This window comes from Ostrinia furnacalis, unplaced genomic scaffold (genome assembly GCF_004193835.3).
Source record: "Ostrinia furnacalis isolate ACB-3 unplaced genomic scaffold, ASM419383v2 OfSCF5405, whole genome shotgun sequence".
Lineage (NCBI taxonomy): Eukaryota > Metazoa > Arthropoda > Insecta > Lepidoptera > Crambidae > Ostrinia > Ostrinia furnacalis.
In genome coordinates, this window is record NW_021135644.1 from 11,296 (window position 1) to 37,323 (window position 26,028).

General features: G+C 37.0%; 3 protein-coding genes across 5 annotated transcripts; all 3 read left to right on the forward strand.

Moving 5' to 3' along the window:
• The first annotated feature begins 503 nt into the window (after positions 1-503).
• Positions 504-13,222, forward strand: LOC114361095 (probable cytochrome P450 6w1). The gene is made up of 9 exons (XM_028316022.1): positions 504-899; positions 11,065-11,236; positions 11,480-11,683; positions 11,865-12,017; positions 12,085-12,269; positions 12,336-12,487; positions 12,591-12,709; positions 12,788-12,940; positions 13,173-13,222. The coding sequence occupies exons 1-8, from the start codon at positions 895-897 to the stop codon at positions 12,929-12,931; spliced, it is 1,134 nt and encodes a 377-aa protein (XP_028171823.1). The 5' UTR covers positions 504-894; the 3' UTR covers positions 12,932-12,940; positions 13,173-13,222.
• On the forward strand, positions 13,145-13,694 carry LOC114361101 (cytochrome P450 6j1-like). Its single transcript, XM_028316028.1, has 2 exons — positions 13,145-13,421; positions 13,585-13,694. The coding sequence occupies exons 1-2, from the start codon at positions 13,145-13,147 to the stop codon at positions 13,692-13,694; spliced, it is 387 nt and encodes a 128-aa protein (XP_028171829.1).
• A 689-nt stretch (positions 13,695-14,383) lies between these two features.
• Positions 14,384-23,067, forward strand: LOC114361094 (probable cytochrome P450 6g2). Of its 3 annotated transcripts, none has more exons than XM_028316019.1 (10): positions 14,384-14,681; positions 16,028-16,185; positions 16,569-16,775; positions 17,198-17,350; positions 17,479-17,663; positions 18,590-18,744; positions 20,309-20,427; positions 20,780-20,888; positions 21,176-21,424; positions 22,877-23,067. In XM_028316019.1, exons 2-10 carry the CDS (start codon positions 16,030-16,032, stop codon positions 23,047-23,049), a joined length of 1,506 nt encoding a protein of 501 aa, XP_028171820.1. In that variant the 5' UTR covers positions 14,384-14,681; positions 16,028-16,029; the 3' UTR covers positions 23,050-23,067. The 3 variants fall into 3 exon arrangements, with proteins under 3 accessions (XP_028171820.1, XP_028171821.1, XP_028171822.1); XM_028316020.1 differs by having other exon boundaries at positions 14,486-14,681; positions 15,901-16,185; XM_028316021.1 differs by lacking the exon at positions 16,028-16,185 and having other exon boundaries at positions 14,487-14,681.
• Positions 23,068-26,028: the final 2,961 nt, after the last annotated feature.

Here is a 26,028-nt window from a genome sequence, read left to right on the forward strand (position 1 = left end):
GCCTGAGTTAAATGACACCGACATCAAGGTTCATCAATTTAAGTTTAAAATAATAGGCAGTAATGTATGAAGAAAGAGCTTCTATTCTGTATCTACCTATGCCCGTGTATTTTTGATCGGTGTCAAATCGGAGTTTTTGGTGCGGGGTGCGCGGGTGTTGCTCGCGGCGTGAAGGTCAAACGCCCAAGGTCATTGAGGACTCTAATCGCCTTAAACACACGTGTATCTATAGAATGTCATTAGATCTTATCAAACGTGATCAATAATAATAGCCGGTTAAGATTACTATATTATTTACTTACATAATTAGATGTTATTAAGCGCTGCTAATGTAGGAAGTTCCCTGATAACATCGACCCCAGATAATGTTGTACACGGATCTATGCACTAAGTAGGTAGTACAGCATCCACGGAACGTGTACCACTATGACGTAAATGCGGTCTTCATGCAATTACAGAAATAGAAATCATTTCATAATTTATTCACACTTTGAACAGTTGTTACGTTTTAGTAATAATTAAAAGTGTAATTTTCTTAACAGTTAAAATAGCTTTCACCCGCGGCTTTGCCCGCGTGAATTTCGGTTTGTCGGAGAAAGACATCGTTTCGACCTGGTATTAAAATACCTGGGTAATTATGAAAAAGTGACAGACGTAATTACTTTTGTACTTATAATATTAGTGAGGATTCTGTTTTTTTTTTATCCTCCGGCTGTAGTTCACTCAATTGACGCAGTCGGTAGGACATTCGAGTCAGTGCACGCCGCGTAAGTCTAGCATTCAAATATCGTTTCCTGATTAGGCCACGAAGCTTGTATCTGGTATCCAGGACCTACAGGAGCTGCAGTATACATTTAAAATTGAATCCGGCTATCAATTCGTCAACAAAAAGCAATGCTGTAAGTTTTTGAATCTTTCCAGTCCTTATAATGAATACCTGATCCTTAGACTATCCTTATAATAACTTCCATGCCATCAACATTTAATATACCTAGCCCACATTGGCTGCCACTATTTCACCCTCACATTCATGTAGCACTCAACAGTTAATACGAATTACTAACATAACCTATCTAATAAAAAATCAAAAAATGTGGCACTCACTATTTTATTATTACAAATTATTTATTTCTTGTGATACCATTCGATATCAATTCAGGCATATTTTCTGAGAAAAATGTTATTATCAAACCAAGTATGCAGCAATTTCAAACCTCAACAACAAAGGGAAGCGTAATCAAAACAACTCCTCAAAAATAGATAATGCCATTACGTCATCAAAGGATAAAACAATTTCGACAAAAATCCTTTGAGCGGCACAATATTGAATATTCATGATATTCTAATACTAAAGGAGCATCTGCCTGGCAAAAAACCTAATTGAATTTTTGCCGAAGAATTTTTGCTTTTTATAATTTAACCTCGACAAAGAATCGAGTTTGTAAGTACTTGTTTGGGTAATTAAGTGGCAGGAGTGCGTTCTATTGGATGTTTGTTTAGAAAATTCGTCCTTTTTTAAGGAGTTGGGCAAGTTAAGCGGCACGGTAAGATTTTACGACGGTTTAACGTTCAACGCGTGGCCCTTGCTATTAAACAAACTTCTTGTAAGCAACTCAGATATTAGATCGGCAGCTCCTTTTCGGCGACTAAAACATCTTTTAGACTTTGCTAAAAAGAAGAAGAATATCTTATGCAGTATGAAATATGTGCAAGCTATGAGACTGGATATAATAATAATAATAAATACACTTTATCGAACACCAAACAAATAACATAACAGAAGAAAAGGAACACACAAGGTACAATTAGGCGGTCTTATCGCTATGAAGCGATCTCTTCCAGACAACCTATGGTGAGGACAGTTACTTGAAACAAATATGAAGGGGAAGGCAGTGTCGACACTAAAGAAATAAATGATAACAAAAGGCATACAATTTAAGCCAAAATAATACTCAGATTCCACTAATTAGCGAATTGCAAAGGAAATATTTAATAATCAGTTTCGTGAGTAAATTTTTTAAAAGAATTTTATACCACTGCCACTTTCACTAAAAGACTGTCAAGACAGACAAGTCTGTGCCTAGACAGATCGGATACCCTCCGACTGGTGGAAAAAAAAAGGATAATTCAAAAGCACACACTGAGCTTTACGACTAATTCACGACTGTTCTAGTGTAGCCAACTTTTTGATTGTAAGTTTCATTATTCAAGTAAAGTTAATCACTACCTATCGAGTCTCTAATATAAGCAGACTGCGCGTATAACAATTTCAGTGTTTCGAACTTTTGGACTGCATGCGTTCACTGCAGCCGAAAATTGATAAGTGAAGCGCCATGCGTATTCAAATGGTATTATCAATAAAGTAGAGCTACATAGACGGTATATACCGGGGAGGCCAACTGGCCCGGCGCCAGCCACCAATTCAATAACAAATTATTAACACCCATTACTGGGACGACCAGCAATCTGTTAGTGAACCGTAACCGTGGAATTTACCGTCACTTCAGGGGTGTAGGTGTTTATGGAGAAGCGATAAGCAATGTGTGATAATCATCCGTCAAAAAACAAGGGTGGTGGCACTTTTAAAATGTTATTTAAATTCTAATCAATTTAGTGTTTTTTTTATATAAAAAAAACATTAATAACTATTATTTTTCCATTTTCATATAGAAATTCTTTTAAATACTTAAAAGAAACTTCCAAAACTAGTTTATGGACAGGTCATGGAAAGTCGAATTCTTGTGACTTAAAATTCATAGGCAGTTTGCGTAGTTTATGAAGCATATTATTATTTATGTATAAGTCTCCTTTCTCTCCCCTAAAACCGTTTGGAAAAGACTCAGTCAAGCAAAAAAGGTAAATTTCCACAAGCCTTAACGTCGACTGTCGGATCTTGAGCTCTATTAGAGATGAGATAGAGCTGAAATTGGTTCAATATCGATTTGTAATGTTGATTGTGTGGCGTTAGATATTCAACAGACGCGGAGAAATAATACTTATATAAGCAAGACACGTGAGAAATCTTACGGTATTCAATCTAGAGGGAATTAAGAGAGGAACGCTATACGTGAACTATTTATTAAGATTAGGCCACAGAAGTTGCGACCGACTGCTGCCCATCAAGTAGGTACCAGAATAGCTATGAATTGGAAGGAAACGCCGACCAATCTATGTCTCTACGTACTTATGTAGCTAAAGGCAGCATTGTCTTTATGATTGTAGACGACGATCGATGACGATCTAGTAAAGGCCGTGGGAAACACCTGAACGCGGGCAGCTCAAGACCGATCGTTTTGAAAATCCGCAGGGGAGACCTTTGTCCAGTAGTGGATGGAATTCGGTTGAAACTAATAACAAGTATCAGTGTTTTCTAAATATAAATAACTAGCGGCCGCCCGCGACTTCGTACGCGTGGATCCCGTTTTACCCCTTCATCTATCTTACGCGGTTTAGATTTTTCCATACAAATGTTTTTTCCGTTCCTTTGGGAATTTTGCAATATCCTGTTGTAATTAAGCTTTAAGTTTACTAAGGTACCCGCATACCAAATTTCAAGCGTCTAACTTAAGCGGTTTAGATTTTCCCGCTAATTCACGTTCCCGTGGGAATTTCGGGAATTCCTTTCTTAGTGCACCTCTACGGTACCTAAGCTACGTCCCTTCCAAATTTCAAGTGCCTACGTTTAGCCGTTTAGGCTGTGCGTTGATATGTCAGTCAGTCAGTTTTTCCTTTTTATTTAGATAATAAACGGCATGATATCATTATTAACAGGGATAACAGTTTATCTCTAGACTCTCTGATAACATAAATGACGATTATTGTTCAATTACCAAATTCTGGTAAGAAGCTGGATCAGATTACAAAGTGTCAGCAAATCCAGTCCAATTTAGCCTAGATTGGTCGTCGTTAGCTCAGATGGCGCCAATTAGCTGAGGCACGGTACGCCGGTACAGTGGCCCCACGCCGGTACAGTGGCCCCACGCCGAAGACTATTACAGAAGAAGGCTACTCAGGAATAACTGTAATTAATCACAACTCTTCACTGCATTTACTCCTTCTGTATTACGCACAAACAAATGGTCATCTCATTTTGTTTACTGTGATATGATACACCACAGATATTCTTAAGAGACCAAGAAACTTCCGTTTAAGTATACCTATCACATTCCCTTATTATATTTGGCAACAATCGTTTCATAATCTTTTTTGTCTATCGTGATAATGATTTCAAGGATGATTCTTAGCCATATTCTGCTAAGAGAGTTAACAAAACGCGTGTCGTTTTAAAGCTTACACGTTTTTGGCGTTGGATATAATAAATTTACCTCGGTTCACTAAAGGTCCCGCGGGAGTGCGACGTTACAGGAAGGGTTTCATGCGATTCATATTTATACCTTACTTTCATACGTTTTCCTTATTAAAAGCTGTTTCAAGTTACTTAATGGATGCAGGCCATACAAAATCATGGATACGTTTCAGAGATTTCTTATTTTGTATAAGAAGATAAAAATAAATTAAAACTTTTAAAATAGATAAATTCTTTCCAGCTATGTTCACTTTTTGCTTTACAAAGATTTTAAAAATTCAACATGACGTCACTAATTTTAATACTAATTTTTGTTTTACATGAACACGTTTTCATTTTAATTTGCGTTTTCCTTGATGAATCGTACAAGGAAACCGTAATGTTTCAAAGGCTGCTTTCAAAAACGACGTCTCCATTCACAAAGTGACTTGACAAACATAATACTCCACAAGCCACATTCTCTAGGGTTTTTCAGGCGCATCTTCGACGTAAAACGTTCCCAAAGTTACGAGTCATACAAGACAGCGATTCATTTAACAAAGCCCCTAAGAAGGCTGGCGGGACCCGAACGGCCACAAATAAGGCCCGTCGTGCACTAGTCCGGCGTCGGGGCCGGCATCCATACGCGTCCGGGCGAGCCTCTGACTGATGTGCACATGGCCTTATAGATGGCGAGAGTTTGAGGAACGATAAAATAATGAGAATAATTTATTCGTAAAGAATGTAAAAACTTTTAGATTAATAGATCTGCCTTTACGTTGTCTATTAAATTAATGTACTCGTACTAGTATATTACCTACTTTCTTAAGAAGATAAAGATTTAAACAAAGGTTATAGAAATGGTATCGGCACCATAATTAAACAAGGAGATGATGAATGCTTAAAGATTTTAATACCTGCTAATAATCGCTCAAGCAAGCCGGATTATTGTCGAAATGATTAAAATTTTTCCATTCAATTCATATTGTCTAATAAATAAATTGCTACTGAGTAATAACAATAATATTATACCAGAATAAAAAATATGTACCTAATCTCGTTTCATTCTCGCCGGCCACACCCGGCTGCGATATGGCGCGATCACAGATACGATCCGGCAATATCTCAGTGAAAAGTGGCGCCGTTTGTCGCCGCCCTTAATCACGTTACGCGTTTAGATATTTCTCCCCGGACAAATGTTGTGGATCGAGTGGACTTTTATGGGAGGCACAAGGATGCCTTTTGTATCTAGAACATCGGTAGGTGAAAATAAGGAGATATTTCTTGCTTCGTTTACGGTCTTTCCCTCGCAGATACGGGGTTATATCTACGATTGTGTATCCGTGAACTATGCGATAATGGCAGATAGGATAGAGGTTTATTTAAAAACACGGTGAGGTCACTAACAGTGCAGAAGAGAATTAGTCGTTAGAAATGTGTAATTAGTTCAAAGTAAAATTAATGCCCACCGCTGCGTGTAGAACAGAACTTCTTGTTTTCATCGAGGTTTAAGTCTTTGTCAAGTTTTATTAGACCGTTTCTCCCGGGCACGTGTCTTATTTAAGACAGCTTCAGGTGTGAATAAGAATGTTTCAAACCACTTTCTTACTGAAATTCATGTGTTCCATTTTGATACATTGAATGTAATTTCAAGCTACCTAATTTGTAATTTGTGACGGACGCTTGGCTTGGTTGGCTGAGCTAATAGCTTTGTTTACTAGCTCAGATCTTGCTGAGAGTTAATGTAAGTGTAAGTGTGATGAGAACAATAATTATAGCCCGAGCCGTGTAGGTTTATCTTTTATCTACATGTGTAAATGTAACAGCATGTTTATAAATTACTACAAGTATCTACTATATATAATTAAATAGTTTAAGACATGATATTAGAACATTTATTGGACCTAATGATGATATGAATTATTATTCGTGTATAACAAAGACTGTAATAACAATTTCCGAGATCCCGACAGCCTTTTTACGAGCGTAGGTACAAAAAGCCCGTGGGCCTGATGAAGCGAAGCCTTTGGCCCACTTCAAAACATTTCTATTTGGCGCCATTAATCTTTTTTCGTGCTACAAAGCGTTCGCTTGTTCTGTGCCGCCTGCGCGCGGCTGTAGAGCGGCCAGAAGTGGCTCATGCGTACTATATGAACTGATAGTCAGCCACTTGTTTCTACTAAAGTTCTATTAGTGTAAGCAGGACCGGTTGTTGTGGAAAACAGTGAACGTTTTGAAAATGAAGTCTGGTAGACGAAATGGATAAACGTGCAGGTAACTTCAAAGTTATGGAGAAAGATTAGATCGACATGAAATTGCGGTTACAAAAATATAGTCAAAGGTTGGTGGAGGGGGGCTTTATTGAACAAAATACTTTCATCTCTAAAGTTTATTTTCCTGTCCTTATCTAAATATTTATAACTCAAAGGTGACTGACTGACATACTCGTAGTGATCTATCAACGCACAGCCCAAACCAATAGACGGATCGGGCTGATATTTGGCATGCAGGTAGATGTTATGAAGTAGGCCATAATGGGGTAAAACGGCATCCACGCGTACTTAGTTGCAGGCGGCCGCTAGTAATTACATATAGCAGTCCATAATATACTCGCAAATGATGTATTTCACTGGGCCAATATGGCCAGTATACGAGATACCAATCTCGTAGATTAGTAAATGATAAATAACCACCACCCCTTGTGGTACACCGCGGTGGTACATCCAGCGCACTAGGGCGGGTGGCGCGGACGCATCCCGGCGTCCCCCACACGGCGTCTGCCTCGAGATAAATCGCTCCAAACGCTGCCTTCCTTCCGGCGCGGCTTTCGAGTTAGCGAGACCGTAAAATAGGTAAATAGAGACTTTATTTAGCCGCCGCCATTGTCCGGATTGTATACGGGCATGCCAGTAAATAGAGGTGGGGATTCATCATCGGTTATGGAAAAAAGGAGAAACGCGAATAAAGTTTTCAATCAAAATAAAAAAGGGGTTAAGTTTGTCACTCAAAACGACAGTCAAATTGTTATCTACGAAACTATATTATTTATTCTTAATATGCTTCTTTTTATCAATGGATATTCTATACTCAATCTATTTCACTGTGTGTGTTAAGAAATCGATTTTTATGTTATCCTGTAACATCCCTAGCTGTAAAAGAGAATCGGCTCAAGGGAGCCGATGAGCCGTGAGGTATAAGTGGAAACGAGATTTGCCAGATGTTCTAGATCCATCCATACACACAATCGGGACTAGGACTAGTCGGCAATCGTAAATTTTATTGTAGAGTTTATTTATCGTGATTTTCACAAATAGAGGATTCAGCTCCTTGATTTCAATTGAAGAGTTTATGTAGTGTTTTATTTTTTATTCAAAATTTGAGAGTTTTATTATTTTGTTTCCAAATAGGTATTAGGTCTAAAGGCTGTCCAATAAACACCTAATGTATTTATTCCCTTGTGGAATATTACATTACATTTCTGGTATCATCACAGTTGGATTGGGACAGTATTGATGTTCTATTTGTAACTTGAATTAACTGTTAAATTGAAAGCTGTGTTTTTACAGTATTTAATAAATATCGCTTAAAGTATCTACTAAGAAACCGTCATCGGTGTACGCAGTCCTTTATCTAAACATTAGGGCTTAAATCCAAACAACACGCAAAAAAGAAAATCGAGAGCGCGAAATACTCGGCTTCGTTTGTACGAATTTCTTTAGAGGCTTTCCCCCCCTGTAAGGCATGCTTAAAAAAATTAGGGAAGTGTAATCTTCGAACAATTTGTCACGGCTGAAAAGTATTTCACAACGCTCCTGCTCCCGAATAATAGAATTTTAACAGCTATTTATCCTTTTTTCGTAGAATGCGACGTGGGTGACGTCAGATATTAAATAATAATAACTCAGTGGAAACAAAAAAGGATCGTATCATGGAATTTAATAAGCTGCAATTTGCGCGGGAGTAATAAATACTGCGTTTTGGAATTAGTATTAAAAATATGTTTATTTAGTCAGAAATAAACAGTATTCGGCTCAATCCGTTATGTTTCACAAAGTAAAAACATTGCTTTGAGTTTATTGTGTTCAATTTATAATAATAATACCTAATTCGATGGGTGCCTGGAATAAAGCCGCAATCGACAAAACACAATTTTACAGGAGAAGAGATTTAGTGAATTTTTTTAATAATAACTAAACTACGAGGCGTATCCAAATGGTTTGTATATCAAACGATGCGTTATTTTTTCTGGAGTAACATATAATGTGCATAAGGTTATAGTGCATAGAATATACCTTAAAAAAGGTAGAAATACATATTGCCGCTTCATACTTTGAAAGTCGGTTCCGTAAGAGTCCATTGTGGTTTTATTCCGGTAAAAAGTGCAAAAGTAATCATACAGCAATAGTGCATTGCAGCGTTGTGCGCTGATCTGAAGGATGTATGGCGAATACAGTAATAGCGGTTTGCTTGAATTTAATGATCGACTTGGAAAATGTACTGGTGAATGCTGTGTACATTATATGTTCATATGGTCCGTATCGAAATGAGTACAAAGTTGAATATCTAGAGTGTTTCGTTAATATCTTTATATAAAGTAGTGGAATTCATTAGTACATAATGATAATATTATAATATTACACGCTTTTGCCCGCGGCTTTTTCGTAGTTTAGAAGTTATCAATAATTTTGTAACTTTTTTTCAATTTCATGACCTAGTAGGCTTTAAAAAAACTTATCTTTATTTCGGGTTGACTTATCTCAGATTTCTTTATTTTGACAATATCGCTATTAATTGCAAATGTTTGAAAAAAATATTCACCTTCCTATCTTTGATGCAAGATTCAAAATTTTTGCTAGAAACATAAAAAAAATGCTTTTAGCAGAACATTCTCAAAATTTCAACTTAAATGTTTAAATAATAAAAAATGAGAACTTTCATAGGTCTAAAATAATTTTAAAAACTGCGCAGTTTTCTGGACATTCATAATAATACAAAAAAAACATGTACTTAATAGGCCACTATTTTTGTAATCGCTCCACTAAAGTGGTAAGTCGCTAAATGTTTTTGACTTTCTTAAAGTGAATTAATATGGGCAATCTTCTAAGTTTACATTACGTAGAACAGATTTAGAGACAATAACTGAACAGAACATGTTTTTATTCTCAGCAAGGAAGCTTTTGCCCTTTATCACACCTGGTGGAAACTGTGATCAGGCTCAAGGTAGAAGGAAACTTCAACTACAGAGAAACTATGGCTTCCTACCTCCAATGCCGAAACATATTGTTATTATAAATAAGCTTTAATGAACATAAACCAAATATCCCTCCTTCTTCTCTTCCTAAGTCCCCTTTATCTTCCTAAGTCTGTCGCCATAACAATAATGTTGACAGCATTACTGTGTTCCAGTCCAGCAGTTGTCAGGTAGGTACACAGCATTGCTTAATGTAAATCCAATCAACATATTTTTATTGCATAGAAGAACACCATGAAGTATTATTACTTAAGAAAGTTTAAAGAAATTGTACAAGTAGGTAATGTTTATTGTGACTTGGTACACATAGTTTGTTTCGGGGAACAAAGCCGCAATGGCCGTTACTTGTAGAAGTTTGAAATAAAACTTTTAACATTGAACATGCCACGATTATTCTCGTAAACAAATTTCCGGGAATAACGATTCAATATCCATAGTGCTTTTGGTAAATCAGCCAGTTTCAAAGATAAAATTCTGAAAAAAAATCACAAGGTGTATAGGGACCCCCAGATTACGAAAATCGCTTAATCGGAAAACTGCTGCTATGGCTATTGCGGCTTTATTCCAGGCACCCATCGAATTGTATTAGGTACTCGATTTTTATAAATGCGGGAACTGCGCAAAACATTTTGCAGCATTATACAACATCCTACAACTATAATCTTGTAGCTTATCTATCACTACCTGTTAATAAGGTAATAATTAAGCGTAAAACATATAAATGACAATGAGGAGTTAATTAATGTATTGATTTAATTATACAAAACACAAAAGGCAATAAATTCATGTAACTATCATGGGTACTTACTGTTTGTCTAATTACAATCCTTATTATGGATCAAGCTGTGGCGAAGTTCAGTTATTGTCTGAAGTCATTGAAATAAGTATGTGTAGCTTACGTGATAATAATCACGTAAAATTTTAGTGTGAGCTTGAAAATTTTAATTAATGAATATGTCTGGGCATTTTAGATGTTATAGGCCAATAGAATTATACTATAATTCGGATTTAATTCCTACAAAAGCTTTTATGGTTTTATTGCCTTTATTTGTTGTCCAATATGACTATTCTAAGTTTTCCTCTGCGGCGGAGGTGTGTTTAAGTAGTAGGGAGGACCGAAAAGAGGCAATTTTGCAGCTTTACGGTTATAATATCACGTATAGGACTTACAATATCGAAAACTTATCTTCCTACCAGTTGTAGACCATGTAATCCTGCATGCATACTATAAGACCAAATCCAAGTTCCTAAGTAAATGTTGAACAAAGTAGGTAGGACGTTTAAACTTTTTTGTGAAATGCAAAAAGGAATTTTGCAGGTGGTTGTGGATGTGGGAAGATTAGAACAAAGTGCTCATCACTCTGTGCCAACTGCAAAGAGAACTCTAAACCAATAGGCAGGATAAGGAACACCAATTATGAAATAAAATTATGTGATATCTACTCCTTCCTCTCAGTCCTGAACAGTCATGTGGCTGTCTGTCACAATACGTCTATCATAATGATGATTTAATAGAATCTTTATTTAGGTGTCGAGAAACTACTATGTGGCAGTTGGTACTCATGATCGCAGGGCTCGCGCTGGTCTGGGCCTACACCCGCTGGGCGCGCGTCAAGCGCTTCTGGGCCGAGCTTGGCGTGCCGCACCTCCGTGCGCATCCCCTGTATGGCAGCCTTGACTTCTTACATCACGAAAACCCGGCAAGTGTCCATCTAAACTATATTTTTTCATTATTTGTTTAATGAATAATATATCACATGAACCCATGAATCCGCCAAGCATATTATAGCAATAAGGACAACGTGAAATATTTTCTTCCTCACTATTGTATCTATATGCATACTATGGATATAATATTTAGGTATATGATATGAGAAGTCATATCTACAATAGGTAATTGTGTTCTACGTTATTTTATAAATAACCTAAATAACCTTTTGTAGGCAGTATGGATGCGAAGACTCTACGACCGCAAATCTCCTTACACTGGCATTTGGCTATTCTGGAGACCAGCTCTGATCATCAATTCACCGGAGATAGCCCGCAGAGTCTTGGTCAAAGATTCAGACTACTTCAGAGACAGATTTCTGGGCACGGGGACGACGAAGGGAGATCCTATTGGAGGTCTCAGTCTAGTCCTTGCTAACGTAAGTCGTTTTCTCAAATTGGCCCAGTCTTAATTCCAGTCTACAAAAATCCATTAAATTCCTACAGGTGCACATCATATTATTATCAAAGGTATCAGTATCATCATCAGTACTTTTGTATAGGATATTGTACCTAGGTGTGACAAAACAGAATGCAGTGCATTTATTGGTCCATTTACAGGACCCACTGTGGTCGTCACTTAGACGCCATGTGACACCCGTGTTCACGTCAGCAAAGCTGAAGGGCATGCACACCCTCAACCTAGTCAAGTCAAAGGAGCTGGTGCAGAGAATCGACAGGGAGTTGGCGCAAAAGAAGGACATCGAAATAAGAGTAAATTCCTTTACAAAGCTACTGTATGTAAAATAATTGACTTCAAAACTACAACGCTTTTTTTCAGTCTGTCTACTCTGATTTTACTACAGACATAACCAGCATCTTCGGCTTTGGAGTGGACAGCAACGCCACGCTCACTGGCGAGGGCTTGATGAGGACCATCACCCTGAACTTTATGGAGTACGACTTGTTTAGATCTTTCAGCTGGTACAGCATTTTTTTCTTCCCTACGCTCGTGAATATCTTTAGGTATTTATCTTTATAAATTGAATGGTCAATTGATATGCCTGGTGTTGATAAATTCTGATCTTCCAGATTCAAATTATTCCCAAGGCACACTACCCGCTACTTCAAGAAAATGTTCCGCAGTCTGTTGGCGCAACGCGGCGGGTACGCCGGGACCGAGCACCACGACCTGTTCGGCGCGCTCCTGAAGATGAAGCACCAGGCTGACTTGAAGGGAGAAGGTACGAGGAGCTCACTTCAACTCTTTTATATTATGAAAATAATATATTAATTAGCTAATAGTAAAGAATCAAAGTAATGTAGAAATACATCTACATGTTACAGCAATGGATGAAAATCTAGTCCTAGCACAAGCTTTGACATTCGTTCAGGCTGGATTCGATACCTCGGCGGTGATGCTCACTTACATTACATATGAACTAGCCTTCCAGCCAGAGATACAGGTAATGCCGTATATAAATAATTATTTACAGTCAATTTTCAAAATGTGATATAATTATAAACATCAATTCTTTTTTCAGGACAAACTGTATAATGAGCTGTTGGAGGCGAGACAACGTAACGACGGCAATGATTTGGATGGAAATATTCTCTCTGAACTAACCTACATGAATTGTGTCATTAATGGTATCTTTCAAAGTAATCATGTATTACACATTATGTAATTTGAAAAAGTAAGCTATCAATGCCTAATGAGTGCAAGACACACTGTTGAATTTATAATTTTCGGAAGCCACCGATTTATGAAATTGCATACTGACTTCAGAAGGAGTGTGATTATTAAATGACGTGTCGTATTTGGATACAATGTGTTGGGATCGACTGATAATGATGCCATTATGCAAGTGATTATAACGTAACGACGTAATTATCTGATAATGGGAATGACTACTGTTTATTTTGTAGAAGCGCTTCGCAAATATCCGGCGATGGGCTGGCTGGACCGCCTCGCAAGCAAAGACTACCAAATCGACGAAAACCTAACCGTTCCTGCGGGCATGCCCGTCTACGTTAACGTCGTGGGAATGCACTACGACCCAGAATACTTCCCAGACCCTGACAATTTTGATCCTGACAGATTCCTACCCGAAAGAGAACAAAATATTAAACCGTTTACGTTCATGCCATTTGGGCAAGGACCTAGAAATTGCATTGGTAAGAGACTCTTCAGCAAATAATAGCGATTTAGAAATATTGCCACCGGCTAGGTCGATAAACAAACGGAATAGAAATCCACCACTATTATTTATTACAGGAACCCGTTATGCGTACTGAGTGTTATGGTATGCGTTATCTTCGATATTCCTAAAATACAAAGTCAAGCCAAAACCCAACGCGAAGACCCCAGACCTGATCGAACCCGAGAGAAGAGCGCTGTTCCTCATGCCTGGAGAAGAACTGACCGTTGATTTTATACTAAGAGAATAACATTCATTTGATGTATGCTCAACGTTCAAGGATTATAATAATATTATTTGTAGGTACATTGTATTTATTTATTTGGAAAACTAATAAGACAAGACAACCATGTAGGCTATACAAGGATAAAACGTATTAAAACTAAATATAGGTAAACTATCGGTTGCGGAATAAAGGATTTCGCACACTGGATGCGTTCTGAGGGCAACGATTAGCTCAAAGTGAACTCTGAGGGCTGAGTGAGAGAGCTTAAGCTATTTATGAACAATATTGTCAGTCAGGACAGTCAGTCAGCGTTCGTGACAAGGCAATCTGTAGCGATGCGATTTGCGTTCTTTGCTCTTGCTCGCCTGATCAGACTGCATCAATACAAAAATTGTAGAGACTGACAATGTTAAGATATTATATTAAGATAATATTCCTCTATTTGCATAATAAGGCACAATATTATGCTTGTTTAGTTAAGTAGGTCCCTGCACAAGTTGCCGTTGTAACCCAAATTCGATAGTACAAGAGTATTTGTATGTTAATCAATCCATCACAATATTATCATCATACCTATTATTATGGTACATACCTACTGTAAGATTATGCTTTGGTTGTCCTAAAATAAATAAATATCTATTTTATCTTGAAGAATTTCATCAATCATTTGCATATTTTATCAACAACAAATAATCAAGAAAAATAAACACATCAAATCACACGACAGTAACACGATAACAACGCAAAAGTAATGACAAGTCATCGAGTATAACAATGATTAGGTACATGTACAATATAAATACAAATATAATGCAAAAGAACCATTAATCACCGGTGGGGATCAAGTCAACATGTTGTGGTTCAGTTCGTCTCTGGCCGTAGGGGCGCAATAGCTTATTTAGTAGAAACATAGTCGTTATTTTGTGTATGCGCGAAGACAGTTGGAGAAATCTAGTTGAAGAGATCTTTCCCGAAAATAATTAAAAAATTGTGAAGTGAAAGAGTGAAAAGGTAAGAGAGAAATGTATTTTTATAGGGTAATTCCAGGATACATGCCCCAGTGGGATAGGTGCCGCGATTTTAAGTACACTATATTACAAGCAACTTAGCCTAAAGTTATAGTACGTATAATAGAAAGGGACCTCCCCGTACCACTTTTCGCCTCGCAAACCATCAAAGAGTGCGTTCATTTAGCCAGTGAGAGCAAAAATCTTCCGCGGCCAAACATTAGCGAGCGTCGGAATAAAATTGGTAAGTATCTTTTAATGCATAATTTTTTTGTCAGCTGTAAAATGAAGCAGATTTTTATATAATTTGATAGACTATCTTATAAATTAGACGGGATAGCCATGTTTAATTATATTTTTAGTGTTATTATATTTTTTATTAAAAAAGGCACCTATCCTATGCTAAAAGGATAGTTGCCTAATTTTTTTTGGGTATAGATGCCCTTAGGGCCAAGTCCCATGCGCCTAGGGGCATCTATCCTAACCTGCTCTTTTTGTCACAAGTAGCAAGTAGTTAAGAAGAAAAAAAGAATGTAGTACGGCTAACCTTACGAAAGTAATAATAGAGTGCCCTTCTGATCAAATTACCTTTTTACCCGACTGCGCTAGAAGGAGGGTTATGTTTTTCGGGTGGATGTACTATGTACTATTTTTTTAAATACTAAATTTCATTTTTAATTCATTCATAATAAACAATCTTAAATAATAATACTTGGCTTGTTTGATTTCAAAATGCATTTGATCCTTAGAATTCAAAAACTGTATTAACGAGTCATCTATCCCTGCATCAGGCATCTATCCTTTGAAGCAATCATACAGTGAGTCTTCTATCCCCCACATTAGGCGTCTATCCCACTTTTTAGAGGTCAATTAAAATGGTATTTACTCAGAATCGGTATAACTTAAACTAAAATAATTATAGTAATATCATAGACGAAAGACCAAAGTTTACAGATACTAAGGTCAAATTGTTGATAGAAACTTACTGACTGAGTTACAGAGCTGTTTCAAAAAGTGGGGCATCTATCCTGGACTTACCCTACTTAAAAAGTATAATTGAGTTTAATCCCATAACTTAATTCTTTTTTAATAAATAAGATAAATTATTTAAGTTAGGTTTAACTGTGGTTAGGTTTTTTGAAGTTTGTAATATATTTAAAAAATATCAAAGGAATATTATGTAATATTATCATTAATTATTATCTTGATGATTCTTTATTTAGTTGCTAACAGCCTGGAGTCTAGAATATAGGGTGTACAAAATAATGAGTCAATTTGGGACATGATGGATCGAAATAATGTGTAGCCATGTTAGTGACAGTATTTAGTGCAATTTTTGCCCTTATATAGCCATGTGGCTGTACATATTCATCGTCCTTGCCCTCGCGCTGGCCTGGGCCTACACGCGCTGGGCCAAGGTCAAACGCTTCTGGGCTGACCGCGGCGTACCACATCTCCCCATCCATCCCATATACGGCAGCCTCGACTTTTTAACACAAGAAAATCCAGTAAGTAACAATTTATTAATATAAAAATAGCTTATGTACCAGAATGTGGGCAAAAACATAATAATAATTAGATATAGGTATCATGTTATGAGTTATAATTAAGCTACTAGTTAGAAGTCCGCTTAAAAGGAAAAGAGGCAGTATAAACCACTAATCCATTTCAGAATTGACTAAAGTAAAAATACGAGTCCAAAAAGATTTCATATAAAAATCGACTCTAAACCCTAAAAGAAGTTTTATTAGTAAATATTATTTTGAAATGAAAATATGACACAACATGTTATTTAATGATGTTGAAGCGACTCTATAAATAAATCAGTGATAACCTTGGAAACCTTTATCAGATAAGGTTAAAATCATGGTCACGTGACGTATTTTCGCAGGGGTCATGGATGCGAAGAATGTACGAGCGGTACAAGGGGCCCTACGTGGGCATGTGGCTGTTCTGGAGACCAGCTCTGATCATCAATACCCCTGAAATCGCACGCAGAGTCCTTGTCAAAGACTCGGACAACTTCAGGAACAGATTCCTGGGAACGGGGATCTCAAAAGGGGATCCCATTGGAGGTCTCAATCTTTTCACTACAAATGTAAGTCCTTTTGCTTGTTATTAGGTTCACCTGCCTTTGATGAAATTAAACAATAGAATGTTTGTTATTGGTCTAAATAATATCTCGTGTAAAGACTGATTGAATGAAAGAGATTACAGTAGTTAATATGACAAAACAAAACACCCATTCATAACTTTGGTTAACTATTTTAATACAAGTAATTCATCTGAATGGTAAGGGATCACCAGAAAAAAAATCGTGTTGAAAGGAGCAACGCAGTGGGGTTTATTGCGGTACTCTGTAGAAAACACTTGTGGTAGTAGATGTACCTTCACAAAGGAGTTGTGAAGTAGGAAATTTCTAATGAACTGTGCCGTAGTTGATCATCAGTCATTTAGTAGCTTCACTAGATGACCATCAGTTGGGTGGTGAGGTGGATGATAAGTACATTCCTCCAACAGGACCCGGCGTGGAGCATGATCCGGCGCCGTCTGACGCCCGTGTTCACGTCCTCGAAGCTGAAGAGCATGAACGGCCTGAAGCTGGCCAAGTCCAAGGAACTGGCGCAGAGAATTCACAACGATATGGTGGCAAAGAAAGACATTGAAATCAGAGTAAATATGTTTTTTCTTACCCGAAATAAGATTAAAATTGCCTTGCAATTTTGGAATCATGTATAATTATTTTCTTTAAAATGTAAACGATGGTTTTGATTAACGGTTCCCAAATAAAAATTTCACAGACTATGTTCGCAGACTTTACAACGGACATTATAGGCATCGCAGCCTTCGGAGTAGACAGCAACGCCACGCTCACTGGCGAGAGTTCTATTAGGACCATCACCAAAGATTTCATGCAGTACGACTTCATCAGAGGGTTGAGCTGGTGCAGCATTTTCTTCTTCCCCGAACTCGTGAATATTTTCAGGTATTTATAATAACAAAGAAAATTAAATGATAAAGGTATCATAAATATTATACCTAAAATCAATGACTTGCATAATCGCCGGTGCAACCCGATAGGAATCATTATCATCATACGAGTAGGTTAAATGCATGCAATAATTGTCTTATCTTTAAAGATATGGATAAGGTTTATAACTGGGATTATGTAAACATTATTCATTTATTCCGGAGATAACGTACATGTAGGTAAAAACTAAAACCCAACTACGACAAAAAACGACGCTGAAAAAGTATAAAACAAGATTTTCAGAATACTGAACTGAACAAAGTTGCTAATGTTGCATAGTAATTTTATGTTTGGAAAACCGCAGTCACACGTTGCCAAAGCGCTACGGTAGGTAGGTATATGTAACGTGTCACTACGATTTTCTAATTTTTTACGGAAATTCACCACCATTGCATACAATTTTCTATAAACAATTAAAATAATTTGAGATTTCATGGTTTTCCCTTAATTTAATTTATTAAGTTTGTTAGAGAGATTTCATCCTTATACTTAACCCTAACGATCGATTCAATAAAAATACAGGCTGTAATTTTTAACAGATTTTAGTTGGTTCGAATCCCGGGTGTGGATTTTTTTGAAACTTTTGAATGCAGTTCTATGTCTTTTCAAAAATAATGGAATGTTTTCTTTGAGTAAAATTTTCTATCTACAGTATTATGAGTAGGTAAGTAAGTACTTTCCCTCTAGATGGCATTTCAAAATTCCATCCTGTATAAAATTTTGAGAAAACACATACTTTTTACCTAATTGTAAGCATAATCTGTATCTACATGTTTGTGGTGAGTAAATTCCATTTATTATTAATAATATTGGGGGAGGCCTATACATATTCAGCTGTGAACGTCTTTTGGCTGAAATGATGATAATTATGAACGTTTTAGGTTCCAGTTTTTCCCGAAGCACACGACGGACTACTTCCGAAGGGTGTTCCGCTCGATGCTGGCGCAGCGCGGCGGCTACGAGGGCAAGCGCGAACACAACGACCTCCTCGACGCGCTGCTGCGGATGAAGCACGAGGCCGATCTCAACGGGGAAGGTACGTGCAGTCTATCAATTGCATTTGTTAGACTCAAGGATCTGCATGAGGAGTGTAGGTCAAATCTTCCACTTGCCTCTGGTATACATATAGTGTGAGTCACGTTAAAGTGTACATATGAAAAAAGATGAAACTAGACCAGTTTTTATCGACAAAAAAGAGGTCAAAAAATTGTTGAGATTTTTTTTTAAATTTTTTATAGATTTTTTTTTCCAATTACTTATTGTAAAGAAAACGTAATAACTTTTAAACTAACCGGTAGATCCTGATAAACTAAAAACAGTAATAATGCTAAATAACAGGCAATACAAAAAAAATACATAAAATATACAAAAAAGGCCAACGAAAATGATACGTTTTGAAAAAAATCTGCTTTAAAATTCGTGTTTTTTTGGTTATTTGATAAATTTCTCCAAAAAATGCCCCTATAACCGGTGGTTTTTATTATTTTTTATTGTTCTCAACCTTATAATCTTTGTAAAACCAAAAATCGCATGTCTCTATCCCTATCACAACATTTGCTATGATCGTTTGAACAAAGGCCTGCCACAACATTATTCTCCGCTACAGGTAGAGACAATTTTAATTTTAACTAAAATGCTTATTTTACTTCGAAATCTTTTGTTTTTATTTGAAATCTAACTTGTCTTTATCAAAATTACAAATCTAGAGCCATTTTCAGTTTTGTTGTTAACAAAGCGTTGAATGGCTTAGTTCAAACGATCATTGCAAACGTTGTGATAGGGATAGAGACATGCGATTTTTGGTTTTACGAAGGTAATACGACAAAGAATAATAAAAAGTAATAAAAACCACCGGTTATAGGGGCATTTTTTGGAGAAATTTATCAAATAACCAAAAAAACACGAATTTTAAAGCAGATTTTTTTCAAAAAGTATAATTTTTTATTATTTTTTTACCTTTTTTGTGTATTTTATGTATTTTTTAGTATTGCCTGTTATTTAGCATTATTACTGTTTTTATTATATCAGGATATACCGCTTAGTTTAAAAGTTATTACGTTTTCTTTATAAATAAGTAATTGCAAGAAAAAAAATTCTATGAAAAATTAAAAAAAAATCTCAAAAATTTTTTGACCTCTTTTTTGTCGATAAAAATAGGTCTAGTTTCATCTATTTTCATATTATGTACACTTTAACGTGACTCACACTGTATAGAAGAAGGTCGTGTTGCCTACAACGTAGAACATAGACCGGTATGGATATCAAGTTGAAAATAAATAGATATAATGTATAAATTAATGTCCATGGACTGTACCACCTAGTCTCGAACTATGCAAAGCTTGCACTGTGTGTAATAAGACAACAGATTGAAACCTAAAGTAGGTTTCCATCAGGTAAAATGCAGGCTAAGAGCTTCCTCGTTGTGAATAAAAAAAACTTACAAATACTTTTTTTTAGCTCTCTTACATTAGAGATATCTAGCCCGCGCGCGCGTAGGGAAGCCACTAAACAACAGGTTGCGTGATCTTTTTACACAAAAAGTTGCTAGTAAGCTAATATTTATAATGATAGGCAATGGCTTAAAGTAAACAATTTCGCAGTATTGGACGAAGATGTCGTCATAGCGCAAGCGATGATATTCATCCAGGGCGGATTCGACACTTCAGCTGTGTCCCTCAGCTTCCTGACCTACGAGCTGGCTTTCCAGCCTGAGATACAGGTATTTGGATTGGTTTTATTAATATCAGAGTCATCATCATTATCACAGGACGTCCACTACCGAACAACCCCCCCAATGATTTACAGATTGGCCGTTTGGCAGCCGCTTGTATCACACAGTGTTAACTGTATCATAAATTATCAAGATAACACGTCATTATCAATTAAAATATAATATTATCTGCCACCTTCTGATATTTTTTAAATAACCGTTTGAGGTATATTTATGAAAGACGCTTCAGTTTATTTTGCAAGTCTCAACACATGAGCCTTTGAAAATCCGTTTTCCTTATATTTCGATTTGCATCATCGGTTTTAATTTTGAAGAGTTTCATTAAACGTTATTTTTTCAGGATAAACTATACAACGAGCTATTGGAAGCAAAGGAAAAGAACGGTGGCGACGAAAATATGGATGGAACTATTCTGTCTGAGCTCACCTACATGAACTGTATTATTAAAGGTACAGGATACTATGGTAACAAATAACAGGAATTTAGTTTTCATAGGGGTCACTTAAAAATTAGGGATTGATGGTGAAAAGGGGCTTAAGACTCCTACTGTGTATTTGTAGTGGACCACTATAATCACGGTAATCTAACTGAAGAAAATAATATTAGCTTATACATACAAGGTTTTTGTTTATTATTGCGTTAAAATTATTAAACCGTTAATTGAAAAATAAAACTGTCAGTTACGTGATTGGATTTTATGTTCTACTTTAAAAAGAAACATCCTATTTTTTTCCAGAAACTCTCAGAAAGTACCCAGCAATGGGCTACCTGGATCGGATCGCCGCCCGGGACTACGAGATCGACGAGAAGCTGACCATCCCCGCCGGCACCACCATCTACGTCAACGCCGTGGGCATGCACTACGACCCCGACTACTTCCCCGACCCCATGAAGTTCGACCCCGACCGGTTCCTGCCCGAGAGGGAACACGAGATCAAGCCGTTCACCTACATGCCGTTTGGAGAGGGGCCCAGGAATTGTATCGGTAAGTGAAGAGACTTTCAGCAAGGAAAGACTTTAAAGGTTCAGCCAAACCAACGCGATCAGCCGGCGTGCAGTGGCGATGAATGCTTTTAAGCCTAGGCGCAGACCATCGATTTTTCGTCGGCAGATAGTTTAGTCGGGGAGTTCATCAGTATGGGCATAAATGGAAGTGCGCTCATTACACCGATTTGATTTGGCCGATTCTTCATAGAAATTAAAATCGGGCCCAACTATCGGCCAAATAAAAATCGGTGGTCTGCGCCTAGTCTAAGAAAGCCGTAAACAGTACTTTATCTTTGCTTGAATGGCCAACATGTAAATCAAAATTCGGGTACGTCTTCATTCTTATCAAATAGATGCCTCCTTTTTTAATCGACTTCTACTGCGATAATGTTTGTGACTTATCCAGTAAATCGAGAGATTTTTAACAATTTGTCCACGAAGGCGTTCTAGATGCTGTGCTGTGACTAGTTGAAATAATCTATTTATTAACCTTTAGCTACTGAGGTGGATTTAATTTCACGTAAACACTGACGTGGGGGCCTGTGAGGCCCGTACATATGAGTGCTTATATTTAAAAATATATAATCTTTTTAGGGTTTTATGTTTAATAATTATTAATAGTGGTTATATTTAAATACAATAAAACGATTTTTATGTAAATTATTTGTTAATAAGTACGTATTATTTCAATATTTAGAAAACATGTAGCATTTTTGGCAAAAATCTCATAAAATCATGATTCAAAAAGTTATCATGAAAAATATTCATAACTTCAACAAATCAACTTAGAATCTTAATTTTCAATAGTCTTTTTAGCTAATGATAAATCAGTGATCCTAATATGAAATAGGGGGAAAAAAATTACACACATCAAATAGTGCGAATTAAACACAGTCTGGATAAACTTGCTTTGCTCAGTGAAGGAAGCCATACATGTTTTTAAAATGTAGATTTCATTTGAATCTTCAAAATACATGTATGGCACTTCGTTTCATCGTTTAAATCTTGATAGACAGGTACAGGCTTATCATTTCCTAGCATACATGCCAAAACCTTCTGTTCTTCTATTTTTCGTTAAATGCTGGTTATTTTTACTTCCGAGATACCGCTTTCTCTCGGACGACGTACTGTGGGCTCCATATTATAGATTTTTTAAAATTATTTCAAGAAAAGACGACAACTAAATGAAAACTATAGACAAAAAAAGTTACGCCAATACTGAGGTGGGGGCCTGAGAGGCCCACAAGAAACTTTAAAAGTAATTTACCTACTGAAATTGCGCGTGCAATCACGTGCACCGTTGTTGACAACCTCGACGCAATGAAACTCGAAGGTACTAAAAGATTCGGGTGTGTCGTGCACGTGGGAAAGGAGAAACTCAACAATTTGACTTTTGCAAGGCCTGAGAGGCCCCCACGTCAGTAGTTAAAGGTTAAACTTTGTCTTCCAGGAATGCGCTTCGCACAACGCGTTTTGTGGCACGCCCTATCGTCCCTGTTCCTCAAGTACTCCGTCAGACCCAAGCCCAACGCGAAGAGGCCGGAGCGGATCCAGCTCGAGAGGAAGGCGCTGTTCCTCATGCCTGAAGACGATCTGTACGTTGACTTTATACCGAGGAAATAAATTGATTTATTGGCTTAATATACTCGTTTCATTATTTAAAAGTAATCACAAATAGTATGTGTCGAATTACCTGTCTACTAATAGTATTGACACTTAGTTTGTTATTTCTTGTGGATATCAACATTTGATCACATCTAAAGTCTGGTCGCGGAGCACGTAGAATTTTGTTCAATGTCAGCTTGGGGTCATCAGAATCAGCCACAACCATTCTTCCATGCCATAATTAATTGTCCCACTTATGGTAACAATCCTTTTTTATTTCCTTTACATATGAAAATTAAAAATAATAACGCAAAATCACTGCGACCTTCATTTATGCTGCATGTCATTGGGCGTAACTTTGTCATAATATACCACTATTGACAATGTACTTGGTAATTGAACCTATTATGGCTACGTAAACGTTCAAATTCATAATGATTTAATGTTTCATTAAGATAATGGTGGATCATGGTGCCTACACAAATTGATATCTCTATGTTTTGAAATCGACTTTAGTTAGGGTCAGTCATTTCGTATCTCTATATGAACTGGTTTGATATCATCATTCATCAATCAATGATTTTTCTTAAAAATCATAAAATTAAATACCAATGCAATAAAAGATACCAATGATAGATACTATTGGTTCAAAGTTGTAAAAACCAGCAACCCAAAAAGAGCGACGAGTCTTTGTTTTTGACGGCTGAATCGATAAAAAATAAAGAACACTAGAGAGCTAGGGCAGCGAAGGACAGGCACAGAGAGATGAAGAGATTAGCATTTAAAAGAGGCAACAAAACAGTCCATAACCGGCGCCACCGGAGCCGCGGCAAATACTCGCACACCCGCCGTAAGGCTACGAAGACAGAATGTAGTAATCAGTCTAGTGTAATGATTGTGTCGGGCCACTAAAACAGCGATCTAATTAAACCAGTAATCATGTTTATTGAACAATGGCAGGTCTGGCCGAATAGTTCATCATCATCATCATTCCAGCTACAAAACGTCCACTGCTGAACATAGGCCTCCCTCAATGCTTTCCATGTTGATTGATTGGTAGTGAATCGAATAGTTAATCTCCGGCAAAATCTGAAGGTTTGATATTTCACAGTAGGTACAGTCAGGTGTCCCTGCAGATTATAGTTCCATGAAAAATTCGTCATTTCCTACTCAAAAATTTATATAATATCTACATTTTTATTATTTATTTATTAGCATGACTAAACATGACGCGTTTGGAAAACGAAATTATTAGTAGCTAATTATGCTCTACACTACTGCGCATTCTTTTTATATGGCATTTTTTTTAAAAAAATTTTGGTGTAGGTAGAGGCAGGTACTATGATAAAAATGGTAATAATAATTAAAAAAGTTTTCTGTAGCCTGTATTTGCAGCGCTTTGCGCTTCTGCAAGGTCGGATCAAAATGTAAAATTTAGTTCAGAACTAAGAGACGGTAGACAAACTACTGAACACATTCCCGTTTGTGTGGCCCAACATTGGGGCCTCATGAAAGTCAATGTGGGCGTGCGGCAGTAAAAATGGCGACCGGCTCGCGCTTGACCCGGGCTGATTTAATCCGCCGTGATTAACCGGGTAACCTGAATGTTTAAAACAGGAGATGGCCCGGATAAAGCGAGAGGGAAAGGATTCGCCAAGTCCAGGTAGGCTTTTGATGATGCTGAATGATTAACGTAGAGTTAGGATAAAAACGTTTAAAAGGTGAGTTGGCTAAGTTATTAAAATTATCTAATCGTCTTGGAAATTGATGATAAGGAGCATTAATACCTACAAAAGTCCTGTAGAGTTTCATTGTCAGTGTTTTTCCGGTGGTTAACTGTATCTCATTATGTGCAATAATAAAATTATGCTCTAGCTAAGATAAACAATCATCCTTAAAACCAAATTGTTGAAAATAATAATGAAAAAAATAGGGTGTCTGGTCTCGATCGCGATCGTTATTTTAATTTTAATAAAAATAGAACCACAATGAGATCCTATAATAATATTGCTGAAGAATAAAGCTTCATACAAAAACCTTTTTGGATTATCATTTTAACCCTAAGACAGATTTGTGTTAAAGTAGTTTAACATTACGGCAAAAAGATCAAGCAAAAATATAAAGTTTATAGCGATCCCGAGACTGTGTCATAAACACGGGCAGTGGCGCCCCCCGGCTCCGGCGGAAATTGAACCGCGTTACCTTTCGCGAGTATCGCGATCGGGAGCACTTTGTACACACAGCTGAAGCACTAAGGATTTATACTGGTAGCTCTTGGTACTGATAAAAATGCAGAAATCATGGAAAAACTATTTACGAGTATACTACTAATATTATAAATGCGAAAGTTTGGATGTCTGGATGTTTGTTACTCTTTCACGCAAAAACTACTGGATTAATTTTGATGAAACTTTACAGTATTATTGCTTATAACCCAGAACAACATATAGGCTATAATTTATGACGATCTGTGACAAAATAAATTTCACGCGGGTGAAGCCGCGGGAAAAAGCTAGTTAAATAATATTTTTAACAAAATCATCATCATCATCATCATTTCAGCCACAGGACGTCCACTGCTGAACATAGGCCTCCCCCAATGACTTCCACATCGCACGGTTGGTAGCGGCCTGCATCCAGCGCCTTCCCGCTACCTTTATCAGGTCGTCGGTCCACCTTGTGGGTGGACGTCCCACGCTGCGTTTTCCGGTACGTGAACAAAATATCATAATATAAATTACTATGTTTCGATTTGACCCTAAACCATATAACTGATAAGTGTATTGACCCAGTCTCCTTGACCAAGATAACCTTTTATTCTAAATGATATTTGAATTACTGATAACAGAGAGTAGGTAACAACTGTGATATCGGGTGTCAGTACGGCTAGCACGAAAAACTTTCGAGTTCAAATCGTTTGCGTACTCGAAACGCCATCAAAAGATTTAGTAAGAAAACTACAACAGCGCCCTTGTGAACGTGTCGTAAAGTGAACTT

Bases quoted from the DNA above. Each gene is read 5' to 3' on its own strand.
- LOC114361094 (XM_028316019.1), top strand. From the start codon at position 16,030: ATGTGGCTGTACATATTCATCGTCCTTGCCCTCGCGCTGGCCTGGGCC. The intron at 17,664-18,589 runs GTATTTATAATA...TGAACGTTTTAG, and splicing joins GAACTCGTGAATATTTTCAG to GTTCCAGTTTTTCCCGAAGC. The intron at 21,425-22,876 runs GTAAGTGAAGAG...TTTGTCTTCCAG, and splicing joins GGGGCCCAGGAATTGTATCG to GAATGCGCTTCGCACAACGC.
- LOC114361095 (XM_028316022.1), top strand. The intron at 12,018-12,084 runs GTAAATTCCTTT...GCTTTTTTTCAG, and splicing joins AGAAGGACATCGAAATAAGA to TCTGTCTACTCTGATTTTAC. The intron at 12,270-12,335 runs GTATTTATCTTT...CTGATCTTCCAG, and splicing joins ACGCTCGTGAATATCTTTAG to ATTCAAATTATTCCCAAGGC.
- LOC114361101 (XM_028316028.1), top strand. From the start codon at position 13,145: ATGGGAATGACTACTGTTTATTTTGTAGAAGCGCTTCGCAAATATCCG. The intron at 13,422-13,584 runs GTAAGAGACTCT...TAAAATACAAAG, and splicing joins AGGACCTAGAAATTGCATTG to TCAAGCCAAAACCCAACGCG.